Source organism: Chelonia mydas, chromosome 18, assembly GCF_015237465.2.
Source record: "Chelonia mydas isolate rCheMyd1 chromosome 18, rCheMyd1.pri.v2, whole genome shotgun sequence".
In the NCBI taxonomy this organism is placed as follows: domain Eukaryota; kingdom Metazoa; phylum Chordata; order Testudines; family Cheloniidae; genus Chelonia; species Chelonia mydas.
Genome location: NC_051258.2, coordinates 14444978 through 14458935, shown reverse-complemented (window position 1 = coordinate 14458935; position 13958 = coordinate 14444978). Strand labels below are relative to the sequence as shown.

Genomic DNA, 13958 nt, shown 5'->3' with positions numbered 1-13958 from the left:
CACAGCTGGCTGCTGCCTGGCGCCGGGGCCTGATTGACAGCTGGGGGAGTTGCCAGCCAATGGGGGACGGCTTGGCCCGCAGCCCCGGGCCCATTGGCTGCCCGCCTGCCACGGCTTCGCGTGCCGGACCAGCTGCTGCTGCTGCTGGAGTTCGCAACAGCTGGAGGAAGATGTGGGCATTAGTCTGGAAACAGCGGTGGGTGGCGGGGGGATTTCAAAGTGCGAGGCCTGCCCTGGGAGAAGCAGGGTTTCCACCGACACATCGGATTGCCCTGCACCATAATAAGGGCCCCCCTACACGGAAGGCTAGCCCCCGGGAAAGGCTGCGTATTATTTATCCAAACCACCGGGGGAGGGTGCGGGGGATCGACACCATCGTGTCCAAGCTAACAACGGGATACCGGGGAGACCATGGCCTCCTCTCAGAATCCAAACCCTGGCCCCACAAACTCAGATAATGCTCGGCAAGAAGGGGTTTGTTTGGTTTTTAGGGTGCTGTATTCACATCTGTCCCACTTCTTTCCAATCTCGAGGCAGCGAAAACGACATTCCTATGAGGCAGGGTCCAGGCGACCTGGTGTTTGTTTTGGTGCATTAAATCCATATGCTCAGGCTCAGAAGCAACGATCTAATTGTAAGGGTTTGGATGGGGAGCTTGGTCGGTAGAAAAGGTCGCTAAATAAAATTGCTCTTTCCTCCCTGTGTCCACTCTGTTCCAGCTGCAACAGCTCAGAAGCTGCTCAGATAGTAATAAGGGGATGGACAGATTTTCAGTAGGTTGTGGTTCTTTATGCAGAAAATAACATCCTCCCCACACCTTTGGTTTTTTTAACGGGCCAACGAACATAATCACTTTCCCCACGCAGAGCATTAGAGTGGCATTCTGCTGGATAAAATTCAACAGCCTTTCCCAAAGACAGTGCAAAGAACAAAGACTCTTCAGGCTGCCTTCAGACCTGAACAATTGCCTACGAAACAACTCTCATACATTAATTGGGCCCCTTCTTTTAAAAAAAGCAAATAAATTGCAAGGGCTGTTTGCAGGGTTGCCCAATTCTGGATGCTGTTCGCTCTGGTTTGGCTTCACAATTTCCTTTGGGGGGGGGGGGTGGCTTGATCCTCCACCCCTTGGGTTTTCAGAGGCAGTAGGAGAACTTCACTCCTCCTGCCTTCCCTTTTTTCGAGAAGAGTTTGCATCGCTTCTCCCCCATTTTGGGGAGATTGATTTCCTTCTCTCTGTGCTCCCTGACTTTGGAAGGAGTGCACTACGCACCCACGCCACCCCCTTTGTGGAGGAGAGTGCATTGCCTCCCCCTTCTTTTTGGGGGGCTGAGGGGGTGCCTTGCTCCCCCCCCCCCCTCCATCCCTGCTTGCCAGCCTCGCCACTGGCTCCAGCACCTTGGCTTTTCACTGCACTCCCCCCTCTCCCCACCCAACGTTGCTGGCTTGTCTTTTACTCTGGGGCTGGATTTTTGGGAAGCCCAGCGCGTGACTGACAGCTCGCGGGGGCGTCCTCCAATAGGCAGGCGGGCTGGCTGCCCGGTGGGGTGAGTCCAGGCTCTCATTGGCTGGCGAGAGTGTGGGAAAGAATGCAGAGAAGGTTTCACACGAATTGGGAGCAGCCGCTGGGTATAAATAGAGCGGGGGGTCCCTGAAGCACGGGCTTAGCAGCGGCAGCAGCCTGGCTCCAGCTGCCGGAGTGCAAGCCGCCTCGCGCAGGGTCGCCTCGCCGCTGTGCCCTGGCTAACCCTGCGATCAGTGATTGCAAAGCCAGACTCCTCCTTGAACCGTGTCCAGGGGGTGCAGCCGCCTAGATCTGCCCCCCCACACGCGCTCTCCCAGACTCTGGGCTCGTTCCAAAGGATACAGTTTGAAAATAAATTGCATTATTATTATTATTTTTTGCAACGTCCTTTCTGCCCTCCGCTTGCTTTTTTGTGGTCGAGAGACTTTTTTTTTCTTTTTTCTTTTTTAAAATGCCCGCTGATACCATGGAGAAACCGACAGCCTCCCCGATTGCTGGTGCCCCAGCTACCTCCAGCCACACGCCGGACAAGCCCAAGAGTGCCAGTGAACACAGAAAGGTAAATTGCATCACTTCTTGCGCTCAGAGATGAAATGATCCCACCTGGCTCGTGTATAGACGGACAGGGATGTGGATGCACCTCGTCATGTTGCATATGCCATGATCTATTGCAATAGACGGTGCATCTAGTACAAATCTCCGTGATTAATATTAAAGCCATTCTCACCATGCAGTAATATGCAATAATGATGAAAATAGACATAAAATCGCTGTAACATACAGATGTGTACAGTCATACTCAATAGTGATGAGTATAAAGTAATGCGAACACAGACCCATACAATATACAGTGGCGTACAGTATATGCAGTCGTGATTACTACTTAGGAGCAGGCTGCATATGGGAGCAGGTAATGATTTGCAGTAAGAGACCTAGGTAGTATTCCATTAACACGCAATAACAGACAAGTAGAGCAATCTGCAATAGACCTGCCCTGCCCTGCAGGTGAGATCCATGTATATAGCAATGAGATTGTCATGTAGAAGGGAGGCAAATGTATTTATCTCTGCTTCTGTTTCCTTCCCCTTTCTCTCCAGTCCTCCAAGCCTATCATGGAGAAGCGGCGCCGTGCCAGGATCAATGAGAGCCTGGGGCAGCTGAAGACCCTCATCCTGGATGCCTTGAAGAAAGATGTAAGTTGAGCTCTGGAGATTTCAGGTGCGGTTTGGGAGGATGTGAGAGGAGGACTCACAGGGACGGTTCTGAAGGCTGCCAAGCTATGGGCGAGAGGGGTGGTGGTAAAAGAGGAGAGACCCCCATCTTTACCTTCTCCCCTTTGCTCTCTTTGCCAGAGCTCCAGGCACTCCAAGCTGGAGAAAGCAGACATCCTGGAGATGACGGTGAAGCACCTGCGGAACCTGCAGCGAGCCCAGATGACAGGTAAGCACCAGCTTTTCCAGTACAACTCCCTGGAGTGTGGGGGGAGCGCCAGCATTTGTGAACTGCTGGGCGGTAGACCAGAGACTGCAGCTGCCAATGCATGCAGCTCTGCAACCAAGCACCGGGCACCCATTCAGCAGGTGCCCTTGGAATAAAGTCCCTGTACCACACTGCAGGGTGGGTGGAGGCTTGAAGTTCTGGGTCAGACCCTTCCTGCTTCCCAGTGCTAATATGTGACCCTCTCCCCTCTTCCATTGCAGCAGCTCTGAGTGCCGACCCCTCGGTCCTTGGCAAATACCGCGCTGGATTTAACGAGTGCATGAACGAGGTGACCCGGTTCCTCTCCACCTGCGAAGGGGTGAACACAGAGGTGCGCACCCGCCTGCTCAGCCACCTCTCCGCTTGCCTGGGCCAGATCGTGGCTATGAATTACCCTCCACCGCCACCCCCAGCTGGCCAGCCTGCTCATCTGGCGCAGCCTCTGCACGTCCAGCTTCCCCCAGCTGCCACCGCAGCTGGAGCAGTGCCTGTGCCCTGCAAACTGAACCCTGCCGAAGCCCTTTCTCCCAAGGTCTATGGGGGTTTTCAGCTGGTCCCTGCGACCGACGGCCAGTTCGCTTTCCTCATCCCTAACCCAGCTTTTGCTCCCAACAGCGGACCTGTCATCCCCCTCTATGCCAACACTAATGGACCACTGTCTTCAGGCAGCGGGCCAGGGAACGGAGCTGCAACCCCGTCAGCATCCCCAGTGCAGGGTCTGACGTCATTTGGGGGTAGCATAGCTCCAGCATCCCAAGCTGGGAGTCCCATTGGGGAACGCAGTGAATCCGTCTGGAGACCTTGGTGACTTGTGTAAAGCCTTCCTCCCTCCCCCCCCACAAAAAAAAACAAAACCACCACACGCTTTGGTTCCGTTGTATGGAACCTTGTTTTGTTTTTAAAGCAGACTTTTTTTAAAAAAAGGACTTTAGTACAAAGTGTATATTTATTTCCAGAGGTTGGGATCTCAACTTGTATTTTTTACTCCTTTAAAGAAATGCCTTTATTTGAAAGACTTTTTTAAAAATAAAAGAGAAGAGATTAGTTTTGTATCAAATATTCACACCAGTATAATGCCAAAGTTGTTTTATCTCGTTTGTGTGTGTGCGTGCGTGCGTCAAAAGACTTCCAAAAAAGTTACAGGTGTTTGAACAAATAAACTCTTTGAAATAGAAATGTTTGCTCTCTTCATTGTGGGGGGGAGGGCGGGGGAGGGAGAATAAAGCCTTTTGGGTGCAAATCGTGTGGGGAGCAATTTGGGTGACAAACTGAAGGATACAGGCCAAGGATATTTTTATAGGGGTTTGGTTGATGGTAAAACCTCTTTTAAAATCTTTCAAAATTAGTTTATTTGGCATAAAACCAACGGTTTCATTTTTCACACATGGCTCTTGTAAGCCAGGGAAGCACTGTCTGCACACGCCCCCACTTTCAGGAACACACTGCTCTCATTACCTGTTTTTAGAGAGTTCATTGAAATGAGATGCCCTATAAAATTTCTCTTCCCCCCCCCCCCCCCGCACCCCACACACACTTTTTAAGGGAGTATGGGAGGGGGAGTGCAAAAGTTACTATCTTGCCTACGAAAGAGGCAAGCGAGTCGGTCTCTATTGTGGGGAATGGCAATTAAAAGGTATAAAGGGTCTCATCGAGTATGCAGCGGGCTCTTTTGGAAGTTTGGGATCCTATTGAAATGTCTGGGAACGCAGAGCTGAGGGTTAATGTTTGTCTTTTTTTTTTTTTTTCTTCTCCCCCCCTCATTGACAGGGCCAGATAGACTCTGATACTCAATGCTGTTGTCAATTCAATTGCCAGGCCTCACAATGCCTACCTCATAAAAGAGAATCATTCAGGGTGTTTTGTTTTGTTTTTTTCCCCTGTGAGCAGGGGAATTGAGGAAAAGACAATTTTGCCACCCATTATGACTCACCCCCTCGACTTGAATCCTGGCCAAGTGGAAGCAATTGCAACCTTGTGCACAGAGAATTAACCACTTCGAATGGTCACCAATTAATAAGGCCAAGAACATTGGGAATGAATGCAAAGTGTGGAAGGGAAAGCATTGTGCATATTATTCCAATATTATGGTGGGGGGGAAGGGAACTGTCTGGCAAATTAAGCACGTATGCACAAGCCAGGCCTAAAGACATAACCCACCTCTGCTTTGCATCACTCAGCCCCTAGCAAGCAGATCCCTTTAATGCAAAGGGTGGTACATTATGTCCCAATAATAATCCAAAATCCTAGACTTTATAGGGTAATTAGCTGTGCCAAATGAGTTAGGTTGTGCTGAGGCCAAGAATTTTGCAAGACTCAAAAGAGTGACTGGACGTTCTTAGGGATAACAAGACCATCCAGTTCTAATAGTTAATGCTAAAAAAAACCCCCAAGTTTTGGAAAGGATATAAAATCTCATGTTTCAGGCTTTAAATCTGTTAGGGGTTAGGATGAGACTTTCATGGAGGCAGATTATCCCAGATCTGTCAACATGGAGGTTTCTCACACCACCTTATGAACCATCTGGCACTGGGCATCGTTAGAGATAGGACACTGGATTAGATGGACTTTGGGTCTGATCCAATTTGGCAACTCCTGTGTTCCTAAATGTTGGTCAATGCAGACAGCACCCCAACACTTCCAAACCTGGGATGAAGTATCCATTGGAATGAGAGGGCTCCCAGGGGGCTTTGTTATGCAATCACAGACATAAAATCCGATTACAATACTAGCTCCCGTCCTCCCCAACCAGTCACCACCCCCGCCTCCTCTCTCTGAAGAAGAGGTGGAAGATCTGATGAAAGCCTGCCTGTCGCCTGGATGTAACTATATACCTCCCTGGGATAGTACCGTGTCCCTGGACTTGTCCCTTTATTCACCATTTCCCAGATCTGCCCTAGATTTGGCAGATTTTACTTTGCTAACATACGAAAGTATCCAAGCAAAAAGAAAACGGCAAGGGCTGACCCAAGTGACCTTATACAATGGCAAAAGTCTTTCCAATAGGGTTTTGATGTATTACATCAGTTCAAATATAGCAAACAATGTGAAGAAGTTCCTCCAGTGATTCCCCCGCCCCCACCAAAAGAGAGGCATTCAATAATATGCATTTTACATGACCCTTTCAAAGGCACTCATTAAGGGTTACACCTGTCATTAAGAAGATTATATGAACAATGAGACCTGTAATAGTTAAAGCACAGATCTGCTTTTATTTTCAGACCTGCTGCAGACTTTTGTGACCGTAGCCACACAACCACTCTGTGCCTCGGTTTCCGCCCCCCAAGTAAAATCCAGATAATGATGACAACTGTCCAGGAAGGACCAGAAGCTTAATGAATATGTGTGAGGAAGTTTGAGATCCTTCTGGTAGAGAGAAGCCACCAACCTTAATTTTTCTGCCCATGACAGGATTTAACTAAAATTAGTTTCTATGACTGTATCGGCTCCTGTGTCCATCCCCCCCAGCCATTCTTTCTGGTTTTACAGGCCAATTTTCTGTATTTTAAGATATGTTTTTTCTCCCATGATCTTCGGTGTTTCTCATAAGTAGCAATTTTTCACCCTGAAGGATGATTTTTTTTTAAGCTGGCATTGTCCCGGTAAAGGTGCTATAAAAGTACAAAGGATGATGACGATGAGGGTGGAAGGTGAAAGTCCAAAGGGGTGAACAAGGCACCAGGTGGTAATAATTATGCCATCATCGCTCCACCTGGCAGGGTGCAGGCAGCCTGAAGTCCTGCGGGTGTTGCACTTTACTGGGACCGTGTCCGAGGGAGGGAGAAAAATACAGTGATTTCAAAGCTGCAACAGAGCTAGACTGATGCCCCTACACTAAGCAGAACCCTTCTCCCTTAGTCCCAGGGATGGTGTAAAGTATTCGCAGGAGGAAGGGTTGTCACAAGCTAGCCCACTGCCCACAGGAGGCAGACAGCAACAAATAAAGCCTCTTTCCATTTGCTGGGGCATCAGGATGCAGCCCACCGGATTAATTTTCTCTCTGAGAAATGTAGTGGGGAAACAACCCCGAGCCATCAGCTAAGCACCCCAGAAGTTTCTATTTTCCTTTCCTGCCCTTTTCACTTTTCTTGCCTAGTAGCCCTGCTGCTGCCACACAACTGAACAATGGAATTTTCCTGTTCTCTCCTCTCACCCTGGCTTGGCTCTCTTGCCTTGCTCAGCTGGTTTCTCACCCTTGGCCTCCTCTCTCCCTTCCTGAAGTTCTTGTTTTTGCTTTTTCCTCCATCTCTCGCTGGGGATCGATTTCATCTGTGGGGCTGAGAGCGCCTCACAAAAAGGAGAAAGGGCAGCTGCAGGTGCGCTGGAGAGGTGGGGGTGCTGCGAGATTGCTGCGGTCTGGGGGTGCAGAACATTGCTGGGGAGGCAACAGAATGAGGCCCCACAGACCTTTCTCCCTACATGTGACCCTGCAAAATAGGCCCGGCTGTGACCCCACCTGTCCCCAGAGCCCTCTGATCCTGGGCTATGTTCCATGTACTTCTAACTCTCCCACTGCTCAGAGATCTGTACTGTTGAGAGAAGTATGCTGCAGGCAGGATGGTGCCCATCAATATAAGATTGCAATGCACTAACAGTCATGCTTTGCACCTCCCATCCAAGAATACCAAAACACTTTACATTACAAACCATTAAGCCTCACAACACCCCAGTGGTAGGAAACCAATTGCCATCTGTATGCTCTGCCATGAACCGATTCCCTGTGCAAACCAGAAAATGCCCTACTCCTTTTGCTCAGAGATCACATCCTTCTCCAGATTGAGGAGTTAAACACAAATCTCTCCCATAACCACCATGGGCGGGAGTGGAAATTAACTACAGGCATCCAAGATACAAGATAAAGAGTAGGGATAGGGAAAACTGGGGTAAGGGGTGGGGTTTGCATACACCCCCAAACCAGGCTGGCTTGCTGGTTTTATCCATACCAGTGGATTTCAGCTGTGGGGGGTACTGCATAAGATGGCTCCCTTGACTTCCACCAGGGAACAGCTTGGTTTTATGCACACTTTAAGCCAAGGGGTGGTTTATCAGAACCCCCCCCCCTAAAATTTAGGGGTAATTGTGGGAGGACTGGGGGACATATTTGGATAAACAGCTTTGAGTTAAGCCCGCCCCCCCCAAAAATAGATACACATGTAAACACCCCCCCCCAAAAAAAAACCCCAACCCGGGGGGGGGTGAAGCGATGCACTTGGGCAAGTGTGCGGCGGGGGGTCGGGGGCAGGCACCCAGCCCCGCGGTGAGGGGCGGCGGATCCGAGCCAGGAGCCAGGAGCCAGGCTGGGAGGGAGGGAGGCGGCGTGCGGAGCGGCGGCTGCCCCGGCAGCAGGCGGTGCGCTGGGCCGGGCGGCCGCCCTGGCCCCCAGCTCCGCCCGCGCCCGGCCCCGGCGTGGGACGGGAGGTCGTGAGAACCGCGCGAACCCTGCAGCCTGCGGCCGGGCTCGCCGCCAGCAGCCAGCCCCGCCCGGGCCGCGCCGGCCCACACGCTGCAGCCTGAGCCGCCGCCGCCGCCGCCTGCGCCAGGCGAGAGCGTGCCCCGGCCACGGCCCCGCCCGGCCCGGGGCCGCCGCCAGCCGCGCTCGCTGCCTCCCCCGCTGGGGCGCGGCGGGGGGCACCAGCGACGGGCCAAGTGGGGCATCGCCCGGGGCTAGGGGGTGGTGAGCCCGGGCGCAGCCGGGACACCCAGGCAGGTGGGCTGGGGAGGGGCCGGGCGGGCACCCTAAGGGGGCAGACCCGGGGGCAGGCGGGCTCCCGAGGGGGTTGACCCAGGCTGGCACCCTAAGGGGCAGGCAGGCTCCCGAGGGGGTTGACCCAGGCGGGCACCCTAAGGGGCAGATGGGCTCCTGAAGGGGTTGACCCAGGCTGGCACCCTAAGGGGCAGGCAGGCTCCCGAGGGGGTTCACCCAGGCTGGCACCCTAAGGGGCAGGCAGGCTCCCGAGGGGGTTCACCCAGGCGGGCACCCTAAGGGGCAGGCGGGCTCCCGAAGGGGTTCACCCAGGCGGGCACCCTAAGGGGCAGGCGGGCTCCCGAAGGGGTTGACCCAGGCGGGCACCCTAAGGGGGCAGACGGGCTCCCGAGGGGGTTGACCCAGGCGGGCACCCTAAGGGGGCAGACGGGCTCCCGAGGGGGTTGACCCAGGCGGGCACCCTAAGGGGCAGACGGGCTCCCGAGGGGGTTGACCCAGGCGGGCACCCTAAGGGGCAGACGGGCTCCCGAGGGGGTTGACCCAGGCGGGCACCCTAAGGGGAGATGGACTCCCGAGGGGGTTGACTCAGGCGGGCATCCTAAGGGGGCAGACCCGGGAGTAGACCCACCCTAACAGAGAGGACCAAGGCAGGGGGGGACCCTGGGATGCAGAGGCTGGCATCCATCCCTAGTGGGAAGATCCAGATGACTGGGCAGACCTAGGGGCCAGCAGGCGGCCTAAGGAGCAGACCCGAGCCAGCATGTTTGCTTAATTAAAGAGAAGACCCAGATATTAAGCATGCACTTGGTTAACTAGGGTTTAACTTTAAGGAAGTGGAAAGACCCAAGTCTGCAGTAAATGTGAAGGATTTGCTGCCAGGGTTCGGGCTGCCCAGAAGGAAAGCAGCTTTGGGGCCAGATTGTGAACGTGGGAGCGGTTACATGAGCAGCCTTATTCTTATTCGTGCCAATGGGTGTAACTGCTTATTGCTGTGCATGAGGGCCCTGTGCCATGACAAAAGAAACCAGTAATAGTGCTAATTTTAGGGTCTGATCTGGTTCCCATTGAATTCTGAGGAAATTTTGCCATTGACTTCAATGGGTCAAACTCTGCCATCCTTATACTGATTAGTACTTTACTAAAGGTCCAGTTCTACAGTATTCTACGTGAGTAAGGGTATCAGAATCTGCCCCATTAATATACTACTCTTTGCACCAAATTTAAAATAGTATCTCTCTGTGTATGTTACTGATTAACATCCAAGGACACATGATTCTGTAAAATGCCCTTGTTATGCAGATTTTATTATTAGGTAAACACTTAACATGCATTTACTAATGATCCTACAAGGATCTACACTTTAGTAGACTCTTACTCCTCAACTAACTCCCCCTGAAATCTGACTGTTTGGAGATTAAAGGGCTACTCAGCATGAGGAATTCTACCACAATTTGGCCCATATTGCTTCCTGAGTCATTACTATTCTAACACACAGGTCCGAATGGTCCTTTTTATGTCGCCTCTCCATCTGTCTTTTCTAGATGTCTAAACAGTGAGCGTTGTTTTGGGACAAGCTTTAGAGGAGTCACTGACCACCTTAAATGAAAGCCAGGTCACCAAGTAGGTTGAGTCAAACAACTAGTTGCTTCAAATTGTTAATCCCAAAGACCCTTTGACTAAAAGGAGGGGACGGGAGCCCCCAGAGCAAATGGCAGGTCGCAGGCAGCTCCCATAGCTCAATGAATGCAGCCAGATTTACTCAGGCTGTTAACTTGATTAATTGAAATGAAGTTCCTCTAGAGAATCGGGCGTGTTCTTTGAGGTCAGGGTCACAACACTGAGATGCTTAATCAGATCTTTCCATTTAGCCCCTCTTAAGCAGGGTGGAATGCAGGCTCTTTCAAAGCAAGGCAGTTGGCGCCAAATTTCTGCTCTGCTTTCTGCCTCTTCCTTTGCATTCAACCAACACATCCGCCATTATTAAATAAAACATCTCCAAGCCTGCAAATCCAACTCAGGTGGATTTTTTGCAACCAACACTTGCAGAAAAACAGCGCTGTCTAATTTTGATGTTACTGAAAGTTTAGAAAGTGAAGCAGAATGGTGGGAGGAGGATAATTATTACTGCAAAGTAATTCCTGCAGGAGCTGAAGGGCAGGTGTTTGTGGATACCAAATTCTTTTATCCAAATGAAGCATTTCATTTGGGGGGCACAGGAGGGGGGAGATGGTATTTTAGTGATACCCATTACAGATGGCAAAAGCAGCTTTTTCATTACAATTCAAGAGCATGTCATATTGCAAAATAACATGGATTGATTTGAATTTTTGCTTGCCTACTATATGGGCCTGATCCTGCACACACTAAATCAATGAGAGTTTGTCCATTGATTTAACGCATGCAGGATTGGGCTGTAAGTGAGTGTCATATGCCACATGTACTTTTAGGGCCCTATTCTGTTTCTGTTGTGGCCCATGGAAGTAGAATTGGGCCCCTTGCATCAATATGCATTTATTTAGTACTGCGAAATTGTTCCTATTTCTTTATTTTACCAAATAATGTTGGATCACTCACTATTTCATAAGATCTCAAGATTTTATATGCAATTACATACAAAATCCTCATGCATCACATTATTGATACAAACTTTGATCAGCGTATCTTGCAATTACAAAGTCCTACAAATCTTGGGAAGACTGTTTTTTAAACACCTCATGTCCACTGATCAATTTTAAATGCATACAGTCCAGGATAATGATCTGAGGCCATAGGCTTACTAACGTGTACTTAAGAGATTCAGTTATCAGTGCTGGTCGAAATTTTCCAAAGTAATTGGGGCCTTACAGAGGTCTAATTTTCAGGAAGTGCTGAGTACCTGCCCTCTGAAAATCAGGCCCCTTTAAGGCACCTCAGGTTGGGAAGCCAATAACTAAGGCACTAGTAGCCACTTCTGAAAATCTTGGCCTGCAGTTTTTAGCTTTAGTTTTTAACAGGTCCAATCAAGCTCCTATTCATGTCAATAGGGGGTGGAAAAAGCCTCTCATTGACTTCAGCAGGAGTTGAGAGCGTTCAGCACCTTGGCAAGATTGGACTCAGCGCGTTTCTCTCTGAAGCAGCTCATGATTGCACATGCAAACTGGGAGCAAGATGCGACAATGTTAATGCCACCTGCAGCAGTAGGTCGGATGGTGTCACTATTTTAAATCCTTACAGTAATGCAGTTCACTTTGGATTCTCCAGAGTTGGCTGCATGGGAAATTATATCAATATGCATTGCCATGGTCAGCCACCTGTCAGTAACAACCCTGCCCTTCATACAAAATCTACACTGTTTCTCGCTTATTTCCTTGCTGCATCCTATAGCACCAGCTTGAAACAACTCAAATATGTCTTTACACTTCTTTTCATTTCCTGGTTTGTCAGCAGACACAGGTCTGGGGTGAGCCAACCTTTCCTTTCCAAGTCAGGGTTTGTCTGTCAGCTGTATGCAGGACATCACACATCTGGAGGTGCGTGTGGTTCGTGCAGAAATGAGCCATTTTCCTTTGTGTGCCTCAACAATAAACACTTTTCTTAGGAAAATATTTGTAAACAGGCTTCTTGCTTTCAAAGGATGGAAGGATTTCAAGGGCTAAACATAAAAATAGACAGTGACAGATGAAGAAAGGCATGAGAATGTATTTCAGTTTAGCAAAGGCACAAATCAGGGTCTCTGAGCAGACGGTGTTTTTTTTTTTTTTTTAATTTGACAGCATTCTGGTGTTAAAAACAGCTGACAAATATTACAAGCAAAGGGCTTTGCGACCAGCTCCCCAAGCCTGACAGAGCGACAGGGGCAGGTGAGGAATTCTTGAGCAGTGTGGGTGGGATGGTGTGAAGGCAAAAGCTATCCCTAGACATCTAAAATCAATTAGCAGCATTTAGAGGCTATATTTAACCTTGACTTCTGGAGGCAGGCAGAGCATGGTTTATAGTTTCATCATTAAGAGTGTTTATGTGTTTAGAGGTCTAGCCCAGAAAAAAAAAAAAGGAGATAAAACAAGTATAAAGCACTTTTCTAAGCAAAGCAAGGTTGGTGGAGGAGAACTTTTTCCTTGGAAAGAACACATATGCAGCAGTTTGTGGAGCGTTGGTTAGATTCTGATCTCAGTTACTGGTATAACCACGATCAGAATCTCACCCTATATTGGGACATAGGGCCTGGTTTAATTCAGGAGTGGGTGAATTGAAGTCAATGAAGTTAACCCCAGTATGAGTAAGAGAAGCATCAAGACATATTCTGCAAACCTTGCACTAAATGGTACTCACCCACTGACCTCAGTGGCCTTGTCTTCACTGCAAAGGTGACTTGAGTTCTAACTCAAGTCCCATACACAAGAAGAAAACCCCACTCCCTTGAGTTTGGGACTGCTCATGTGAATAAATGCTACTTAACATGAGTAACGATTGCAGAGTAATCAGGCTTATGGTGTGTAGCGTGCACTTGTTTTAGTTAATTCCATTCTGGTTTGTGTGAAAATACCAAATTTCCATCTTTTTGGGTAAGACATAAACCTGAGATCCTGACCCCTCTGGCCAATTAAAGATCCCATGACGTTTTTCACAAGAATGGTGGTTTTAACCACTGTGTCCCTCCCATCCAGATCTCGTTCAGACGCTCACATTCTACTTTGCTGATTTCTCACTTCATTCCTCACTCCCTGCCCCAAAATGCTGTGTAGTGTTGTTGTCAACAGCTGCCACCTTCCACCCCTAGGAGTGGCTGCACGTGAGTGGTGAGTTAACTGATTCTTGTATAGGCCCAGATCCGGCAAACAGTTATGCCTGGGAATATCTCTTTAAATTGCTGGGAACATCATTTGCTGTTCGTAAAGGCCTTTGAGATATTTTGAGTTTGAAAGGCTATATTTCAATGTAAGTATTTTATATTATTATTTATTATTAAGGCTACAATTTGTTATGGTTATTTTTAGTAAAAGACAGGGACAGGTCGCAGGCAATAAACAAAAAGTCACGGAAGCCAGGACCTGTCCCAGACTTTTACAAAAAACATCCCTGATAAAATGGGGAGTGAAGAGGAGCCTGCCCGCTACCCCCACCCCTCCCAGCAGCTAGGAACTGCAGGGACCCCATTGCTTGAGCAGCTCTGGGGCCCCTCTGCTGGCACTGGTGGCGGCTGGGAGCTGTGGGGGGGAGCTGATTGTTCACGGCAGCTGGCTGGGGAGCTACAGGGGCTCCCCCAGGGATCCCCCT

At 49.7% G+C, this 13958-nt stretch overlaps 1 protein-coding gene across 2 annotated transcripts; it reads left to right on the top strand.

Moving 5' to 3' along the window:
* The first annotated feature begins 1610 nt into the window (after positions 1–1610).
* On the top strand, positions 1611–3840 carry HES4 (hes family bHLH transcription factor 4). Of its 2 annotated transcripts, none has more exons than XM_007070203.4 (4): positions 1611–2084; positions 2623–2718; positions 2878–2965; positions 3226–3840. In XM_007070203.4, the coding sequence occupies exons 1-4, from the start codon at positions 1977–1979 to the stop codon at positions 3810–3812; spliced, it is 879 nt and encodes a 292-aa protein (XP_007070265.1). In that variant the 5' UTR covers positions 1611–1976; the 3' UTR covers positions 3813–3840. The 2 variants fall into 2 exon arrangements, with proteins under 2 accessions (XP_007070265.1, XP_027688204.1); XM_027832403.3 differs by having other exon boundaries at positions 1642–2084; positions 3229–3840.
* The last annotated feature ends 10118 nt before the right edge of the window (positions 3841–13958 follow it).